At 43.0% G+C, this 21,479-nt stretch overlaps 1 protein-coding gene across 3 annotated transcripts in view; it reads right to left on the bottom strand.

Annotated features, from left to right (window-relative positions):
• Med13l (mediator complex subunit 13L) overlaps nucleotides 1-21,107 on the bottom strand; it is a 229,934-nt gene extending 208,827 nt beyond the window's left edge. For all 3 annotated transcript variants that reach the window (XM_075982008.1, XM_075982023.1, XM_075982014.1), the window contains exon 1: nucleotides 20,602-21,107. In XM_075982008.1, the coding sequence (XP_075838123.1) occupies nucleotides 20,602-20,673 (72 nt within the window). In that variant the 5' untranslated portion in view covers nucleotides 20,674-21,107. The remainder of the gene's footprint in view (nucleotides 1-20,601) is intronic.
• Between the last annotated feature and the right edge of the window lie 372 nt (nucleotides 21,108-21,479).

Genomic DNA, 21,479 nt, shown 5'->3' with positions numbered 1-21,479 from the left:
GTTTCTCTTTGTAGCCCCGATTGTCCTAGAATCCACTCTAAAGACCAGGATGGCCTTGAACTCAGAGAGCCACCTGCCTCTGCCTCCTGAACCCTGGGATTAAAGGTGTTTACCACCATGCCTAACTAAAATAAACTTTTTGAAAACGATGAATGAAAATTCTTAAAAGTTGGCTAAGAAAGACATTACATGGGAGAAAACAAAAATAATATTAAATGCAGATAAATCATAAGTCATGCAATCTGGAGGCTAAGATTATGGCTCAGTTATAAGAGATCGTGAACTGGGCGAGGCACTGGAATCTTTTCCCAGTAGAAAAGGGTGGGGGAGAAAGACACACCAAAAGAGAGAAAATAATCAAATTCTGCAAGTCTGTGATTCTAGATTAAGAAATATACATATATTCTATATATTCTAATATATCTATATATGTGTAAGTATATATTCTATAATTCTAGATTGAGATATATAGATATAGGTATCTATTTACAGGCATAGATAAATCCCTTAAAAATGAAAGTAAATGGAGCCAGGCACAGTGACAAACACCTTTAATCCCAGTACTGTGCAGAGGCAGGTGGACCTCCGGCCAGCAGTACCTAGTGAGACCTTGTCTCCCCCAAAAAGAGTGAATGTAATGCTTTTGTGGTTAAAAGTACAGACTGCTCCTACAGGAAAGGAAGGGGCCCAGGCTTAGCTCTCAGCACTCAAAATTGTGTAACTGCAGCCCCAGGAGATCCAACGCCCTCTTCTCACCTCCGTGGACACCTGTACTCACATGCACATACTCTTCACAAGGTACACACTCATACACATAATTGAAATATAAATAAAGCATTTTAATGAAGGCAAAATACTGAGTAATTTTTTGATGAACAAAGTTTAATATGGCTACGCTAGAATAAATACATTTTTCAAAAGTTCTTCAGATTAAAAAAAGATAGAAACATCCAATACCAGAAAAACACATACATCAATACATAAATTAAAAACAATAAACATAAAAACAGTAAAATGATAGGAAAATAAATATTCAATTAAAGAGAGCTTTAGTTCTTTAAATAACATGAAAAGTGACTCCAAGTGAGTGACCATTTAAAGAAGGAAATAAAATGTCAGTTCCTGCCTGGAGTGGTGACACATGCCTACAAGCCCAACACTAGGAGAAGACAGGAGGAGACCATGTCCAAAGTCATCCCGGGTCACACAGTGAGATCAAGCTAAGCCAGGTCTACCTAGAGATTACTTGTCTCAAAATAACAAAGTTACCACTTCAGGAAGAAATAAAAACCTCAATTGACTCAGCATCTAACAGAGCTAGGCGGGAAGTAAAGGGCTGAGAGAGAAGCGCAGATGGGAGGAGACTAATGGTCTCGCCTCAGCAACAAAACAGGAGACGGAAAGTCACTATGAAGAGTTGTGAGCAGAGCTGGTAACCAACAAAGCTGAACTGACATTTCTAAGACATTTTACCACCAACACCAAAACACACTAGTTTTCAAATGACAGGGAGCATTCACCCAGAAGAACCATACGCTGAACCAAACACACACTAGTATGTTGTTAAGAATTAAAATCTATGAACAAAATTAATTAGTAATTAAGAACAACAAACAACACAGGGGCTGGAGAGATGGCCCGGTGGTCAAGAGCACTGGCTGCTCTTCCAGAGGACCCGAGTTCAATTCCCAGCACCCACACAGCAGCTCACAACTGTCTGTAACCCCAGTTTCTGGGGATCTGACACCTTTATACCAATGCTCCTAAAATAAAGTTAAGTAAATTTTAAAAACAACAACAACAACACAAAAAATCTGGACCTCCTCTACTCCCTGTAAAGATCTGAACTTAAACTTCTAAATGGCACAGAACCCTTTGAACAGATGGCTGATTCTATTTTTTTTTTTTTTGTGGTTTTTCGAGACAGGGTTTCTCTGTGTTTTTGGAGCCTGTCCTGGAACTAGCTCTTGTAGACCAGGCTGGTCTCAAACTCACAGAGATCCGCCTGCCTCTGCCTCCCGAGTGCTGGGATTAAAGGCATACGCCACCACCGCCCGGCCTGATGGCTGATTCTAATACATCAAGTGTGTGAGACAGAATTAGAGTATCCGAAGAGAACCCTAACTGTAACTACCTGCCCTAGAAAGGTACACACAGAATCATGACTCTAAGCTTCTACCACTAGAACTTACAGGGAGACACGTTAAGCAGAGTAAACAGAAGGGAATAACATCAAAAAGTAAGAAATATAAAGAGACTAAAAAGAAACTCAGAAAAACAAAAAGCTGGTTCTTTTAAAAGATTCATAAACCAGACTAAGGTTCTCTAGACCAGTGTGGTTCTCATGCTGTGAGTTCTGAGCCCTTGGGAGGAGGGTCAAATGACCCTTTCACAGGGGTCGCCTAGACCACCAGAAAACGCAGATATTTACATTATGATTCATAACAGCAGCAAAATTACAGTGATGAAGTAGCAACAAAAAAAATAACTTTATGGTTGGGGGTCACCAACATGAGGAGCTGTATTAAGGTGGCTGCATCAGGACTGCTGAGGGGCCCTGCATTAGATGAAACCCTGGCTATAAAAAGACAAGCTCCTATACAGGAGAAGTGTATCACCACACAACTGACCACTGAGAAGGCAAGCTAGCTACTGACAACCTTAATGTCAATAAAGACAGCAAGTTAAGTGAACAAGAATCTTGAAAAAATTATCACACATACAGGGTGAGCAGCCTACATACACTAATTAATCGGGTTTTCTACATTTTTTTATTATTCTGTGATAACAAAGACCTCTTAGAGCAAAATGAGTATAAATTATGAGAGAAAATAATAAATTACATTCAATATTTGAGATTTATTCTTCAAAGAACACAGCTGAAAAACAAAATGGCAAGCAGAGTTGGGAGGAATTATGTGCAATGCTCATAATGGACACAGAACAGGACAGTTCGGGAATCCCTACAATCCAAGAAAACAGTTTTGTTTTTAAATTGGAAAAAAAATGCCAATAAGCAAATCAAAAAATGTATATAAGTGGTATAATATGCAGACAAAAATATATCACTCTTCAATAATCATTAATGAATTACAAATTAAAATCAGTCACTGCTACTGTTCTATAAAAAGGCTAATTTGTAAATATTGTTATTATTGCTATATTACTATTAGCATATGTATGTGTGGGGTGTGTATGAGAGAGAGAGAGATGTGATGTGACATACATGTGTATGGAGGTCAGAGGGCAAGTCTTTGGAGTAAGTTACAACCTTCCACCTTTATATGGGTTCCGGGGCTTAAACTCAAGTCATCAGGTTTGGCCGTTGCCCTGCCCCAGCCATGTTGCTGGTCCAGAGACTGTCTAGTATTCTTAACAGCTAAGTGGACTACACGATGCCAGCATGCAGACCAACTACAGGACACGCACAGCTGGGAGGAGGTCAAGTAACATACCATTTTTTAAATTTGACAGTCCTTTATCAAATGAACTTTCTATTTATTTACAAAAATAAAAACACTCAAGTTAGCATGTCAATTTTCATATCCTCAATAAATAAATGCATAATACAAACTGTGGTATATTCATTCCAGCAGCTATTCAAAGAGGAAAAAAAAGACTGGTGTGCTTAAACCATAGTATGAAGACAAAGACTATATACTGTTCCAGTTTCAAAAAAAAACTCCAGAAAAGGCAAAATTACTCTCCTGTGACAACAGACATGTGGTTTAAGGGTGGAGAAGCTGGCACTTGGGAGCCCTGGCTGCAAGGGCATGTGGGAGCCTTCTGCAGCACTGAATGTCCTCTGACCTCACACAGAGCGCACCTCCTCACATGCACAAGAAACCCTGTGTGTATGAAAGTACACTCTTTAAATGGGTGTATTTCCTGTAAAAAAAAAATCTATCTCAATAAATACGTCCAAAAGTTTATGTGTGGGTACAATAACAATCCAAGGTGCCTGTGAGTCTTGTAATTTACCCCTAGGTCTAACCACAGATGAGCACTGGCTTCCCCGTCCACCTCGGCACTTGGGAAGAAGACAGGAGACCCACAAACTTGGGATATACAATAAAGCCAGGCTTTATTGTATATTTCATTTTTTTAAATTCAGGACTGGGTATTTTCATTTTTTTCCTTTGAAACAGGCTCTCCCTATGGTACAGCGGTGTTGAAGGGAGACCACGTCTAGCAACATTTTTTTTTTATTAAACTTAGCTCAAAGAGAATTATTGTGAAACATGAGGATAAGCTTCCAGTGTGTTTCCACAGTGAGGATTCATTCCCAAGGACAGCAATGTCATGAGTATACACGTTACTTATCCTGAAGAGCAAACATGGTCCACGCATATGAACTGCTCCTTCCTTCACACTGCTCAGGGTAAGAATACACACTCAAGAATCCGTGTTCAGAAGTTTTCTACAGGGACTATCATAACATAGACCCACCATGAAGAACAGAATCTGAATGGTCATCTTGGACCTTATACAACTGGTGACAGACAATGGAGCGGTAAATAGAAAACAGCTCCAAATGTCTGCCTCCAAGTGTCAAGCTTATAAAAAAGAAATTAGTTCTGCTCATGTCTGGACTATTCATGTATCTTTAAATAGGCACATGAATGTGTTGCTGGAATAAATCATTTCTGACATGAGTACCTGAGTGATGGGATATTTATTGTAAAAGCTAAAAGACTATAAGTAAGATGCTTCCAGATTATAGTTACACAGGGTTTTTACCTTTCTCGCCATGAATCAAAACAATTAGCTATCCTAATTTTCCCCTTTCTAGATGATTCCATTCAGAATCAAAGTCTAAGAGGAAAAGACAATTGCTTATCTGTATGAAGCAATCTAAAGCTGCATTATTACTGCATTAATCTCTGATGAAACTTTTTTAAAATGTAAACTGTATTATCACTTCATTAATCTGGCAAATCTATATGCCCCAGTGATTTCTACCTTCATACTTGTACTGAACGTTGCGGTTTCCATTGTTAATCTTTAAGGGCTCAAAAAAAGAAAAATAGCCACCAGTAAAGACTGGTGCATCCCAGAAGTCCTGGCAGGACTGGGACATGGAGAGACAGGCTTCACGAGCTCAGTGCTACCATGTGGCTGACACTTGAGGTTCTTGACTAGACTAGGTTTTCTCCTCTGAGCACCGAGTGGGTGAGCGGACTGTGTGCTCTGGCTAGCAGCTGCAGCAGCAAGTCATGATGGCTTCTGTTCAAAAGAGCCCAAGCTGGGGAAAATGAGCAGCAGGGGAGGGTAGCCTTGGATTACAGATTCATTCCCACCTAGTGTAGGTCAGAGACTCAGGGAAGAAAAGGGCCTTCATAGATATTAAACACTTTAAAAAGAAAACTTAAAAAAAAAAACCTATATTCCCACACAAATATTTACGAGAAATCCATAATCTCACTGGAAATCAAAAACCAAAACTTAAAATGTTTGCTCAAAGAGGAAAAGAACATAAATTGAGCAATTTCCAGGATAGATAAGATAGAAAAATGGGAATTATACACTGTCTATAGAAATGTAAACTGATATATGTTCTTAAAGAGCTCACGGTTGTGTCTATCAAAATCTACTGTTTATTATTAAAGAAAAATGAAAGTGTCTTAATGCTTCTCATAACTGGTGATTAAGCAAACAGTACATCAACTTAGGAGAAAGGATGTTACTGCTGAACAGAAATAACAGAAAAGGAAAAAGAAACTGTAAACTCCCCCAACACAGAGCAGGAAAGCTCATTACAGGGAAAGACAGTCACCGCCCCTCTCTAATCTTATAGCCAAAAATCATCCATCGTCAAGAGAGCACACAGGAACTGGCACAGACTGAATTACAACTGCATCTCTGTGCAGGAGACTATGAAGCTGGGAGGGCAAGTTGTCACAGAACACAGCATGACTCTACTTACCAACTTGTAGAACACCCCACAGTATGTGTGCATGGTGACAACAGAAGACTCAAGGTCAGAGCCACTCTGAGGACACAGCTGGGGTGCTCATGCTGAAAATATACAGCTCGCTACATGTTCCAGTTCATGTGTGACTTCCATGCACTGTTTTACAATCTAGTACAACAATCTGACTGCGTGAGCAGGCATACAGAGACATACATAAGAACTGAGGTGGGGGGCCTGGAATAATGCAAAGTAAAACTTCTGGTTGGTGAGGGAAAAGAGGACCTTTATGGTTTATGTTAGCCACTTCCATACTGCTTGAATCTGAGAATAATTAAGTAATATTCTATTTAATTTATAAAAAAATTACTTTTCCATTAAAATTATAATTATAAAAATTGTAACCACATGGAAAATGTTGGTGGATACAATTGAATAAAGGCTGCTATGTGCGCTGTGGTTACAGTGCAGCAGAGATGCACACCTGCCGAGAAGGCGGTGCTGGAGGAGCCTCAGCTAAGGGAGTGACTCAGCTGCACATCATTTTTATAGTTTCAGTTCCTGGAAGTTTTATTTTGTGAAAATATTTTGTATTTCATTAGTACTACCTCTCCTGGAGAGAAATTAAAGAAACATGACAGCTGCAAGAGAGCCAACCCTCGCTTCCGGGTGGCCAAGGGGGGTCTCTCCCCACCTGGGAAGACTGAGGGAGTTCACAGCCGGCCGACAAGGGCTGGACAGTACATACCGTGCCAGTAAGTGCTCTCGAAACAACTGGAGAGGCCCCACCACACCACGCGCTGCCATGAAAAGCTCCTGCGGTGCCTATGCACATCTCAGGGCTTAACTGAGACAAGGCGCTGCCAAGTCACAGCACAGTGGTAGCAGAAAAGGCTCCAGAGCACAAGGAGGTCAGGTGAGGGCTGGAAAAGGAAGGCAGTAGGGGCCAGCACACAAGCAGGGAAGGAAGGGGGGAGTAGAGAAGTAGGAAGAGAAATTTCCAAGTATGTGAGGCAAAACTGACATGGCAAATGTCACTCCAAGTAACTATACAAAACCTGTACAATCAGAAAGCTAAGTGCTAAACCAAGGCAACAAGACTAGGAGGCTAGGAGTGAAGATGGAGGGGATTAGAACAAGGAATAGGTACCCGTACTTTTCAACTGCTTGCATACCTTACCAACATGCACTTCTCCTTCATCTACTGGGGCCCCAAAGCTTAAGCATCTCCTACCAAAACTACCACGGCCTTCAAGTTAATAGGAAGCCAGTATAGACGTCCATAGCAGCTGCACAATGGAAAGATGGACTTGCTTTACCCAGCTTCCCCTGCTCACAGCAGAGGACTGGGTGGCCCAGGCTGAGAGAGGGCCACTGCTGTAAGCATTCTTACCCTCTACTTCCTTTCTTCCTGTCAGGGCTTCTCTGTGCCCACTTCTGATAACTGAATTTTCCTGAGTTCTTCCTCTGCCGAAATAGTCTGACTCACACCTCCACACAACACACTACCACCACCCCTATCCAAGGCCCTACACACCCATCTCCCTCCCATCTAGCATCCTCCTTTCCTACCTTCCCTTCCGTCCTTTCTCTTGCCTCATAAATCTTACTGTTTCTGGGGAACAGGCTGCCCATAAGCACTGATGTTACACTCTCCTGCATTGAGGGTTGTTCCAATTCTGCGAGGCTTGGGAACGTAGGGTCAGAAAATGCTTCCTGCACCGGTGCTTAAAGCATCAGTCTAAGGAAGCTCCTGACTGCTGCCAACAGCTCCTCCTTGATTTGCATGCACAAGAATGCAAATGGTATAAAACCACAGTTGTTTACCACTTGACCTCTATGAAATTGCTCACCTCACCCTGTCACTTCTACCTCCAAAAATATTACTTAAATTCATTCCCTTTTCTTCATTCCTGCTGACCCTGCATTTTCTCGTGCCTAGAATCCTCTTAAAAGCCGTCCTTGGGCTGGGGTTATAGTTCAGTAAGAGAGTGCCTACATAGCATGTACGAGGTCCTAGTTTAATGCACACCACCACCAAAAAAAAGTCTTTTCCCTCATCATTTTTTTTCCTCCTCTGCCCACCATGGTGCTTCTGTGTCTCTAAACTCTTCTGACTGCCTTCTGAAAGAGGGGGCACTTAGCTCCTTCCTGGGATCCAACTCTTATCCCTTAGTCTTGTCTGCTGCCATCAAGTCAAAAGCAGATATTAAATAGTAAACTATTTCCAATGAGGCCTAGAACTGCTGTTTTATAGCCAACTGGGGTACTATTTATTATACATGTCTGTAGCTGACAAATCCATTCATCAAAACCATACAATATTATCATCAACCATTACAAACAGCTAAATAAAGCTGCAACACAAAACACGAACACTCAACTGGGCTGTTTAAAATATTCCTATGCTCTGTGCCAATATTAAAATCCAAGGCATTTTTTAAAATAGATGTTAATATTTACCATTCAGTTTCTCACAACTTTCTGGAAATTGTCAAGTCAGCTCCTTTGGTCTTTAACAGTGCAGCATACCTATCTTGTAAGACAGCTGGATAGCATAACTCAGTTACTTTAGCATATAAATGCCTGTCTTGGTGAGACCCACTCACTGTCATTGTGGATTGTTACAGAGTTTACCACATAAACTACCAACACAAGCCATTTGTCTTAATTTCATTAGAAAAATTTCCCGAATACAAGCAAGCACTTCTACTTCAAATTAAATGCATAAAATTTACTTTAAAAGTTAATTTATTAGCTTTCACAGTCCAAAGCATGAGTGCTCACAAGTATCTACAATGTAACTCAATGTTAAAGGATTCTACAGACAGACTCAAAACTAGGACCATCTGTCATGACAAAGCCCAGACTCACCATCAGAGCACCAATACCAACAATTTTACTTTGAACATATATCTCAAGTAACTTATACACCATGAATTGAGTCTCTCCCCACCACCACCACCACTCGTGTGTGTGTGTGTGTGTGTATGTGTGTGTGTGTGTGTGTCTGCATACACACACACACACACGTACATGAGCCCACATGCACACGTATAAATCAGAGAATAATTTTGGGGTCCAGGAGATGGAACTCAGATCATCAGGTGTGTGCGGCAAGTGTCCTGAGATCTGTGCCATTCCAAAGGCCATGAATTGAGTCCTGGGAACCTGACACCGCTCAATCTGTGTAGATGGGTCTACTCTATAGAAACTAACATACCTTGTTTTGAGTGCCTTAAACATTAGTTAAGAACCTGCGATTTGGAATGGTAGGATAAATACATTGCTTAGCTCTATGCTCTGGCATAAACTCTAAATGATAAACTGCTCAGGTATTACATGAGTTTGTTTGGGTTTTTCGTTTGTTTGTTTTTTGTTTTGTTTTAATTACTGCCAAAGGCTAACAAGATGGTTCCGTGGGTAAAGTAATTTACTGGCAAGTCTAACAACCTGCATTCAATCCCCAGAAGCATGGCCAAATGAGAGGACTGACTCCCAGTTCTGATCTTCACACACTCACACATGCAGGCACACACACAAAATGGATAAATGTGGTTTTTGTATTTTAAAGTCCTCACCCTTGTTTAGAGTAATTATTATATAACTAAATTTCTTTAAGTATCAATTGTTCTAGGATTACATCACATTTTTATAGGACTTCAATTCCATGTTTTAATACAACACCTATCTCTATCGCTTAAAACTGAGAAAATGTTCAAATTGGAGGTGAGGGATTTTGTTTTGTTTTAAACAGGATCTCACCATGCCAGTCTGGCTGCCCTGGATCTCACAGAAACCCATTGTGACTCTGCCTCCCAGTGGTAAGATTAAAGCCATGCACCACCATGCACTGCACATCCTTTATTTCTGAGAGGAATTTTATTATCCCTGTGAGCCCTCTGCCAAGACGTGACTCAATATCCAGGCCAACCACTGCCCACCTCACTGACAGCAAAGGTCACTGTACCATTACTCAGTGTCTGAGAGGACAAAGAATCCAATGGGCCTGGAATTGTGTGTGCGCACGCACATATGCACGCACACACACATGCACAAGCATGCCCCCACACACACGTGGAAACCTGAGGACAGTCCTCAATATGTAGGAGTGCATTGTCTCTTTCCATCTCACCAGTCTGGGAAGGGATTCCTCACTACTAACACCCACAGCTGCATGCCAATGCTAAAGCCAAGCTCCTCCTGGGGGCTGTGCTCAAGCCCAAGTCACTTATTAAAAGAAATTTTCTTTTTAAAAAAGCACTTGTTAGGATAGCTGTAGTGATGCACACTTTTAATCCCAGCACTTGGGAGAGAGGCGGGCAAAGCTTTGTGAGTTTGAAGCCAACCTGGTCTATATAATAAATTCCATGACAGTCACAGATACAGTGAGACCCTGTCTCAAAAACAAACAAATAATAAGAAAAAAAATTAAAAGATTGTTGCTATGAATCACTATAACATAGAAGTACAAACGTTTTAGCTACAATTTAATAAATTATTTGGGGGTCAGTGAGAGGGCTCAGTGAGTACAGTGCTTGCTGCCAAGCCTAGGTCCTGAGTTCAGTCTGCAGGACCTGAAAAGTAAGAAAGAACGATGTCACAACTTGTCCTGTATCTCCCACACACCTATAGCAACCCTCCCCACTTCTACACACACACAAATAAGTGTGATCTTAAAAGGCAGAATTTTGTTTAAGATTTTGTTTGTTCAAAATAAAACATAGTACTCTAACTCCTTGGGCTCAGGCAAACTCCAGCTGCCGTGAGTCTGCCTTGTCCCCTGCACACTTACTCCTTTCTTATACTCTCATCCTTTATCTCTAAGAGGCCCCTTCCCAGCCACACCAGCAAGAGTACATCTCCACCTTTTCCTGTCCCTGTTGTTCCTAATCTACAACAAAAGCAAATCTGCCATTGGGGAGCTGGTCTTCCTACTCCCTCGTGAGACCCAGGCTGGCTCATGGCCATCCATCCATCCCCTTGGCTCATGGGGGTACAGATTCCACCCTTACTGTCATCAACCACTGAGCAGTCAGACAGCAAGCCTCACCTGCCACTCAAGGTCCATGACTGCCCTTAAAAACTATGATTACCCTCTTTGTTTACTTTCATGTCAGAGAAAACAAATTTCACTGTCTACCTAAAGCACACAAGCACACACACTCAAGACTTAAATCCGCCCACAGCAGCAGGGTCACTCCATGAGAAACAATCGTGATCTACAAACCAGCGTGTAACATGTGCGCAATCTGGAGGAGGGTGGCTCAGACGGCTCAAGAGCTCCAATTTGTCTGTGGGTGAGAGCAGTCCTAGAAAGGCTTTTAAACACATATTCAATGTAATACCATTTAACACACTTGCTTTTCCTCAATTCATTTCTCTTAATAGTTTCTATATTGTCTTGGATTATCTCCCATTCTCATTTTGTGTCCCATCTGCTCATTTAAGATTTCACGTCTGTCCAGTTCTGAAATATTTGTCACTTTAGTTGTTAGCACTTTGCACAATGTAGCTCTGTTTCCTTAAAGTTCAGAGCTGAATTATTTCAGGAATCAGAAGATTATTTTAACATCACCGTTTCTTAATCTACACTGGCCTGCCCACACTTCAAATTTTCCACCTAATGAAAATTCCACCTCAGTAAGTTTTGGTGCTTTGTTTTAAAAGGAAGCCAAGAATCAGGGTCATAAACTAGAGTGTTCTTTCTACATGCCACCTCAGCAAAGTCTCCCAGCAAACTAAAAGATGTGAACTGTATCCCACAGAAGGTCTTTCTCACTCCCCAGGAGCCCTAGCCTAAGCTCCGCCCCTCCCAAGGCCAGTTTAAAGCTCCCTCTGGGTCTGAGGTACAGCATCTGGGAAATTAAATAGTACACATAGGTCTTCCCCACACACCAGACCCTGAGCCCTTTAGTAAGTGCAAGCTAGATTTTAATCATTTCTGATGTGCATTATTCCTAAATGAATTATACATAACCTAAGTTTCTCAAGCACAGCATACAAAAAATAACATTTCTAAATATTAGCTTATTGGCTATTCTGTCCAATCTCACCCCCAAATCTCTTTTATCTCCTTGAGTCTCAGAAGTCCTCATTTACCACATAAAACAGCAAGCGAAAGGCCTGTCTCTCAGATGGTCTAAGGACAGAAGAGCTACAAGGTAAAGAAACAAAATCTTCTTTCCTGATAACATCACAGAACCTGCCAATGCTCTCAACATGTTAATGAGGTGCCAGCAGGGAGAGCCGTATGGAGGCGGGGGTGCCCGCGCCCTCCCTGTAGAACTGCTGTTCTTTAAGCTGCACACCATGGCCTCTCCATACTTTCAAGCGTCCACCACCAGCAATCCTCCCCTGGGCTGAGAGGAGGGCAGGCCCATTGCCCAAGGCAGAGGAGGCTCAAACAACAAGCTAAGGGAAAGTGCTGCTGATACTCCCGCTGTGGGACGTCCAGGAAAATGTCAGGAAAAGCAGTGCTCTCTAATGCCAGGCACCAAACGCAGCACAAGGTAGTGGGCACCGAGCATCATCCCTGCAACAGCCCCAGGCAGGGAGGGGTTTTGGTGAAAACAAACCTACAAAGAATCGTGCCTAATATCTCAGAATATGGAGCACACAGGCATTTCAAATTCTATAGTAAACTTACGGCACTCTTCACAGGACCCTTCCTTCAGTGACAGCGGGATGCTCTGAGACACATTGTTAAATGAAAATCAGAAACTGGGCAGGCAGCCTTCAACTACTCTTCAGAGCAGCAAAATGGAGAACTGGCATGTCAGGCTAATGGTGAGTGGTGTTTAGAAGAACAATGTATTTATGTTTCTAACATTCTCTCAGGCCAATCGCAAAACATTAACAGACTTGCTATTAAGGCCAAAGGGCACTCCAGAGCTGCCAAGGGAGTAACCATCAACTACCAAGTAAGAGCCAGGGTCCAAGTTCTAGTCTGGCCAGTTACAGCTCAAAGCAGGTAGGGAATCTAACCGCACTTTAAATTCGCCAGGGGCAAAGCTGGATTCCATGGCTCTCCTCTCAGTCGTGGCTCACTTGTGAGGAAGACCAAGAACAGCATGGGCGAGGGCAGAGAGCAGAAGCTCCCTCACCAACAGCCTCCTGGGTGCCTGCTTAGCCACTGGGGCCTGTGTGGTCGTGTGCTTAAGACCTCCAGGGCACACCCGAAATCCCAGCACACTGGCAGAAGCTACAGAAACTCTCTGAGTCAGCCAGGGAACTGTTTATTAAAACAAATGAGATGTACTCAGAGGACTTTTTACATCCCCTGCCTTCTATATTTCCATTAGGTTCAGAGGTTGTGCCCAACCTGATTTGCCTAATTACTAGAAAAAAAAAATTCGGCTCAAATTTCCCTGTTCCAGTTCACTGCCTGTTTTACTGGGCTCTTTACTGGGGCTCATGAAAAGTGACCGTTTAACTAAAGGCTGAGCAAAAGCCCCTACACAACCTGTAGAGCAAAAGTAAAGGACTCTTGGTAGGGCCAGATTTAACTTCCAAAGATCACAAAACTGCAGCACAGCAAGCTCTGATAACTCAGGATCACCAGTCACAGTACATTCAGCCTCACTAACAGAATTCAGACAACACAACAATCATCTACTAAGTTATCTTACATTTTTTTGGTTTGGGTTTGGGTTTTTTGTTTTGTTTTGCTTTGTTTTGGTGTGTGTTTGAGACAAAGTCTCTCTATGTAGCCTTGGCTATTCTGGAACTCTATATAGACCAGGCTGAACTCAAGTTCACAGACATCCTCTACCTCTCCCTCCTCAGTGGTAGAGTTAAAGGCATGAGGCTCCAGGCCCAACTCAAAAGTCTTTAATGGCATACTTCCAATCAAAACCCAAACAACCCCGAAGACACCTCTGGAATGAAGGGAACTGTCTGACAGCAAGGAATGAATACCTAAAGTGCAGCGAGAACAGCAAGATGATTTTGACTGGGTCAGTGCCTTGCAAAAACTCATCTGCTTCTCAGAGGTGTATCAAGAATCTGAGCAACTAGTTCTGCCTGTGGAAACCAAGGAAACCTTTAGAGAGGACGCGATACTGAACAGTTTTTACAACTTAACAAGTCTGGTGTGAGGCAACTATAACCCTAGCACTCCTGGGCAGAGGCAGAAGCAGAGGCAGAAAGCCTACCTTGAGTCTCAGGCAAGCGGCAGCCAGAGGATAGCCAGCCCTGTCTCAGAGAATCATCTTCATAAAGTTTCATAAGTATTAGAATATCAGTTTTAAACATTTCCAATAGTGTTATGAAAATCCTGTCCATAATTATCTATTTTATTAGAAATAAATGTTTTCCTCAATTTCAATTTTAAGATCAAATGTCAAATGTCCAATTAATGCAGTGATTTGATACAAATTAAGAATAAATTATAGTCAAAAGATCTAACAGATTTGTATTACATTTACTTGAGTGTGGTGCGTGCGTGCGTGCATGCGTGTACATGTCTCTGTGTCTGGGTGTCAAGAGTACAATTCATAGGAGTTGGCTTTCTCCTCGCACTGTGTGCTCTCTGGGTGTGGAACTTGACAGGGCCTCTAATGAAGACTCAGTAATCTCAGCACTCAAGGGGCTTGGGTGACCCAATTACCCTGAGGAGTTGGAGGCCAGCTGGGTTCTCTGGTTAGTTCCAGGCTAGCCTGGGCTACAAAATGAAGCCCTATCTCAAAAATAACAAAAAAAGAAGAGTGGGGGGTGGGGTGGAGATAAGGAGGACAAGGAGATTATGAAAGAATGGATGAATGAATGATCTAAAAATTCCTTATCAAGTTAAAGCTACAATTTAAGATATACAAAATAATGCCAAAGTGAAATTTTAATATAATAACCAGGAAGTTCCTTTAACAGTAATGGAATTTCACTATCCTGAAAAGATACAAAATGCAGAAAGCTGTATGCTTTACTGTTAAGTAATATAAATACAGCTTTAAGAATATTCCCCGAGAATGAAAAAATAAACATTCAGAGACACCAGTGAAGGAACATTTTCCTTGACAAAACTGATTTCTTCCAATTTTCCCCTGGAAAGAAAGCAGTCATATTATGGTTTTAGACGGGAATCCAAATACAGTCTAAAAGACACTTCACTAGCTTCAAGGAGACTTGTCCAACAAACATCACCAACACATGCACGCAGAGAGAAGGGCTCTCTAGTGATAGCCACCACAGCAGCTAGGAAGGGGTGGTCTCCTCTACTGCTGCCTTAAATACAGTGCTGTACAATGGAGCAGAGGAAAACTTCCCCAAAGAAACAGACTACAGCATTTTAAGAAATTTCACAACTGTTTTCAATCAACTAAACAAAGCTAGAAAACCACGCTGATAGACATAAGTGCCTATACTAAAATACTGGGCAAGCATGAGTATTTCACTCATGCAAATGAGTCTGAATTTATAATTCCTCACTTGTGTTAATATTTACCAAGATTAACAAAATATCATCTCCCCTATGTAATGAAGTAAATTCTCTCAACAGAACAAAGCTAACGCCTTCAAATCTTTCAAATAAACAATAGAGGAAGATATAGCATAAAAGGGAATTAGATGAACCTGATCAGAAGGATGTGATCCATCAATAGGGCAAAGTCAGACATTCCAAGAACACTTAAAAATATTGAGTCTCTAATTCTAAAACTCTAAGCAAGTCCTAAGAGGCAACTGTGTGTTGACTTGTTTTATATTTTCTTGTTTTGGGGGGAGGGGAAAGCTACTCCCATAGGCTATCTAATTTACACTATCTAATTAACTGTCTTTGCAATGTACTGTTATTTCTTTGCAACAACAGAATTATTTCTAAAATGATCAGAGATTCTGGTAAATGGCACCACACACAGTCTACCAGGCATATTCCCATGCAGTGTGTCTTAAAGGACACTAGCAGCAATGTTGTAGAGTCTGCTCTCTGTGCTTCTAAGAAATGATTATAAAGCACCATTTACCAATCACACCTACTATCCAACCACATTCTAATTTTCATGAGCTTTATCTAATCTCTCTCACTGGCTAGCTCCTGTGAAATAAACATATCATCCTCTTTCACGGGAATGCAAATCAGTACTTGTACTAGCTTAAATAACATTATCTTCTCTTGAAAAATAAGTCAAACGCTTCAAAAATATCTAGTCTACCTCTGAATCAAACTTTGATAGCTGAATGAACTATTCATAAAAACATTCAGATAATCTACAGCATGCCTTTGCACACAGATACAGAGTTCCATCTCAATTCTGTCTTTATTCATCTCGGAGTATAGAACTCTGAAAATGTTTGATGAATACAATTAGCTCACAATTAACTAGGCTAAATTAGCTAGTGAACAAAAAAAGATCAGTTTTCCATACTAATTAATAAGCCACAACTTTAAGTCAATGATATTTAGAGAAATGCCTTGAGACTTTTTTTCAATATAAATCATCTAACATATTCATAACAAAATGACCAGAGCAGGTCAAAGAAATGGTACAAAAGCGCCTGCATACACTCAACAAACACTTCCTGTCTTGAACACAAACCTGCCTGCTTTCTTCACAAAGAGAGGAATGGAACCAGCCTTCTTTCTCAATGAGCATGCCAAAGCCTTTGGCACATACAGATCTCAGGTACATCATTTCTCTTTAAATTATGAACTCATCACACGTACAAATGGCTCTTTAAAACGGTCCAGTAAACTGCTACAGTATGCCTTAAATTGCTGTCTATTATGTACTTAAAAATATTTACTAGCAATTGGAGGTTAATATGGCAACCATTACCGGGCAGCAATTATTGCCATTAAAAAAAATATATAAATACTATAATGCCATGTGTCACTAACAACAAATGCTAAACAGAAAACACACTGGCATATTATAAATATTTTCATTAAAGAAAATGAAGCATTATGAAAAAGATGCTCTAAGTGTACTTTTATTTTAAATATTAAAACTGCAAACTAGGGTGGAAAAAAAAACACAACTGTGTGCAGAATTGGGACGCTTTGAAACCTTAGCAAATCTCTTTTTTCCTTATTTCCATTTGATAGTCCCCCTTATTTCTTTTCTAAGTTTGAAACATCTCAAGTTTTCAACATTTCCAACTACCTTCCTTTTCTGGAGGGGAAAATAATTCTCATAAGACAAAAGGAAATGAGGTCTACAACAATTTCCCCTAAAAGCTTCAAATACAGAATGAATGGTCCTCAGTCGGAAGTTAGTACTAATGTGTATACATGTGTTTTAATTCAGTGCGAATCTAACACCATTACCCTATTATCTATAGTCAGGGAGATTTTAAGCAAATCAAACGTGAATGTGGAACAAACATTTAAGAACTAAAATTGGCTACCTTAAGCCCCAGTACCCAGCATACTTAAGTCTAGCCTAAAGGACACAAAGTTACTTTCTTCACATTATCTCAAAAGAAAAACAAAGAGATACACTGGGTATCTGGAAATTATAATGTGTCTTCCCACAGGGTGAGCTTGCAGCCATAGGGTACACTGTTACAGTTTCCAAAAAAGGAAAATTAAGTGCACTTACTGAATTATGAGTGAGTGAATAAACCAGGGGTCACCCAAAAACTTAAAGGGCAGCACCCAAAAACAGTTCGTATTATAAAGATGCAGCAAAGCATGAATTTACTGCCGAGGCTACAAATTTCACAGTTGTGGAGTAAGAAACAGCACCGTGGTCTGCATCAGATGCATCGATGCCTTTCACAGGTTAGGAAAACCCAGGTGGCAAAAGGAAACAAAGTGTAGGAAATAGGACTCCAGGCAATATCAGAAAACAAACGCAGTAAAAGACTAGAAACTAAAATCTTAAGATGCCTTGATTGCTCAACCAACTTTTGCTAAGCCATGCTGATGACCTCAGGATAACAAAGTGGCGGGTCACTGTTTCCACACAGCCCTATCCCAGATTCCACTTCCATCTACTATAAGGTGAGCGTACAGCCACATTTTCTAGAATAACTCTTCCCTGCTCAGAAACAAAACTGCGGCCAAAATGTCAAAAGTACAAAACGCTAAGTACCTAGAACTCTTCGGACACAACACATGATTTTGAAAAGGTGATGACTGCCTCCCTTTTGGAATCAACTATGTTCTTTAGGCAATGTATTCTTAACACAGCAGGTTGCTGTCTGTAAATGGTCTTCAGGAAAAGTTCTCAAATTGAAATAAAAAAAAAAGATGATCTGCAATTTGCTTTTTTTTTTCTTTTAAAAATAAATTTTAGGGCTGTAAAGATGACGCAGGGGTTAACAGCACTGGCTGCTCTTCTGGAGGACCTAGGTTCAATTCCCAGCACCCACATAACAACTTACAATTACAAAGACTCTGACATCCTCTTGTAGACATACATGCAGGTAAAACATCAATCAATGCACATAAAGTAAAAATAAGGCATTTTTTGAAAGTTAAACAGCATTTATCCATCTCCAGATACCAGGAAATATAAGCATTCTACATTTTTAAACCAATCTAAGCATTTCTACATTTCCAATGGGTTACCCAAAAAGTTCATTGTACTTTAAATTATATTCAAAAGTCAACTCTTTGGTTTAAAGATGTTTAGAGGAGAAATACCCAGAATGCATCCTTAGGCCAGTAAAAATGAAAGCCCAGAATCTTCAGCAAAGAATTTCAAATATCTCATCTCCACACTATCACCCCTTAAAGCTCAGAGATAAGAAAAGACCCCACAGTGCAGCTGTGCTCCAATAGTCCTTCATGTGTCCACCCAATTCATCGTGTATAAATTAGCCACATGCACACAAGCCATCACTAGTCAGCATGATGTATGGTAATTTGGGAGCTCTACCGAACTAATACGGGTTGACTTGGTTATTTTAATTACCTGTAAATATGTCAATGTGGTCACCCAGCCGCCAAACAAAACCATCTTAAATACCCCCTAATCAATACGTTTGCTGATCTATGAAGGTCCCTGAACCTAATACTAAATGACAGGCAGGGAAGGGGGGCAGGAAGGCAAAAGCAGTTTATCAAAAGATCAAGGGTAAATTACCACAGTAGCGAAGGGAAGAACCCCAACTTCTAACTGAATCTTAAGACTCAGCGTCTAGATAAAACTCAGGGTGAGAAGAAATCAGCCCGCTGTTACATGAGTAGAAGTAGAAATACTATGTCACTAGGTCTTTGTAGGCCAAATGCATGCTTTATTTCTTTATCTGCATGAAAATAAAATGACACTTTCAAAGTTGGCAAGAATTCGTATTTCTCCACTAGTCTCCAAGGGGACAAAAAGCATCTATGCCACCCATAATTAAATGTAACTAATTACGATTTCAACACTAAATTATTTATCCAGTGTAAACAAGGACTGAGATGAAATAAAGCTTCTATATACAGCAGGGGTTCCAGAAAATAATTTGCAATAAATGTATGTTCTCCAAAAGGCAGCATCCTCCAAACCCCCCCCAAAAAAATTGGGCACACAACTCTAAATAAGTTCAGTTTTTAAAGCTAAATTAAATAAGCCGTTCAACCAATTTTCCAATTATATTCTACGCTTGAAACATAATTGCCTTACATCTGTTTACAAATCTTTGCTCAATATTTAAACAAATTCCTACTCTCTCGGGCACATAGCTCCACTGCGGTAACTCAGGCACAAAGCGTGTATTTAAGTACCACGCATTCCTATTATCAGTCTAAGCGCCAGGTTTAACAACGCGAATGTTTTCAGAGCTAGGTAATACGACCCAATAAAAAGCAAAGATGGCATTTACCACCAAATGTCACTGCCACCGCCAGGAAAGAGTTGCTGGAGCCCTATACATTTTTAATTTCGATGAACCGAGCCGCTGTCGTCGGGTGCCAGGCTTCCAGGAGAACAATTGACACCCTAAATGCTTCGAGATTAAGGCAGGCGATGCACTTCCAAAGCAAAAGTTGTCAATTATCAGAGAGGCGAGAGCGGGAGAGAGGAGAGGCGAAGGCAGATAAAAGCGATGTTATCAAACCGCCCAGCTTGTTGCTCGTGTGTGTGTGTGTGTGTGTGTGTGTGTGTGTGTGTGTGTGTGTGTGTGTGTGTGTGTGTTCCTTGCTAGGGCAGAGAAAACAGTTTTTAAAGGCAGCGGAGGGGAGTTGAGGAGCAGCAGCTTCCTCCACCTTCCGTGGGTTCTGAGCAATGGCTCTCCCGCTCTCCGGCGTAGTAAGCCCCGAGAGGCGGGCGGGTGTCCGTGTTTACAACCGCGCGAGCTTCCGCTGCCAGAGTCCTTTCCCTGACACAATCGCCTTCCATCAACTGTTTTCGGGCGAAATCGCAGGTGTCATTGTGGAATTTAAAAAAAAAAAAGAAAGAAAGAAAGAAAAGAAAAGAAAATTCAGAAGGCAGACGCGGGAGAGCGGACGATCCGGTCGGGGAAAGAGGACGAGCCTGCACATCGCCGGCGCCGGCGGCTGCACAGGCAGAATTCTAAGCCTTTCACATTTCGGGAAGGAGGAGGAAAAAAAAAAGAACCGAGGGGGAAGGGGAGGGGAAGGGGGGTGTGATTGCCACGGAGGTGGGCGCTCCGAGCGCGCCCAAGCGTCCGCAGCGCCCCGACTTCCACACGCACGTCCACGCCGGGCGCCGCGCTCGCCGACGCCGCCAGGGCTCCGGGAGGAGAAAGTTGCGCGGCGGGGAGGTCGCGCCCCCCACCCGGGCCCCCGCCCCGCCACTCACCAGCGAGAAGATGTTGGAGTGACAATCCTCCAGGCTCGCCCCGTTCGCCACCCAGTTCGCCGCGGCGGTCATGGTCCTCCGCGAGCCCGGCCGCCAGAGCGGGGCATGTCGGAGCGGGCCGGGCCGGGCGGCGGCTCGCAGGCACCGGGGCGCGAGGCCCGCGCGGGAGGCCCGAGGGCGGCGGCGGCGGCGGCGGGGGGCGCGGCGCGGCAACGCCGCCCGCCTCTGTCGCGCAGGGCCGCCGCCTCCGCCTCCGCCTCGCCGCCTCGTCGGCCGCCTTGTTTATCTCCAGCCGGCGGGCGACTCGCCCTCGGCCGCGCCGGCGCGTGAGGCACGCGAGCCCCGCAGCCGCCCCGAGCCGCCGCCGCCGCCGCCGCGCGAGCCCGCGAAGGGGGGGGTGCGGACGAAGCCAGCGGGCGACCCCGGCAGCCGAGCGCCGTCCCCTCCTTCCTCTTCCTCCCCACCCCCCCCTCCTCCTCCCTAGTCGGCCGCGCTTCTCCTCCCTCCCCGGGCTTGCTCGCTCTGACAGCAATGGCGGCCGCCGACCGCGGCTCGGCCCGCCATTGGCTGCGGCGCGTCACGTGACGGGCGCCGGCCGCGCGGGGGGCGGGGGAGGGGCCGCGGCGGCGGCAGTGGCGGCTCGCGGGAGGCGCTGCTGAGCCGAGCGCGGCCCTCTCGGAGCGGGGACGGAGCGAGCGAGCGAGGGAGAGAGGGAGGGAGAGAGGGAGAGAAAGAGGTGCGGGCGGCCGCGGGACGGCGGGGCTGCGTGGACGCCCCGCCCTGGGCGCGGGCGCGCGACTATCGCGGCCTGAGGAGGCCGCGGCTTCCCGGAGCCGGCTCCGCGCCCTGGTAGCTGCTCGGGCCTGGGCGCGGCGTGG

This window comes from Microtus pennsylvanicus, chromosome 1 (assembly GCF_037038515.1).
Source record: "Microtus pennsylvanicus isolate mMicPen1 chromosome 1, mMicPen1.hap1, whole genome shotgun sequence".
NCBI lineage: Eukaryota > Metazoa > Chordata > Mammalia > Rodentia > Cricetidae > Microtus > Microtus pennsylvanicus.
Note: the sequence above shows the minus strand (reverse complement) of the source record. Positions and strands in the feature narration are given on the sequence as shown.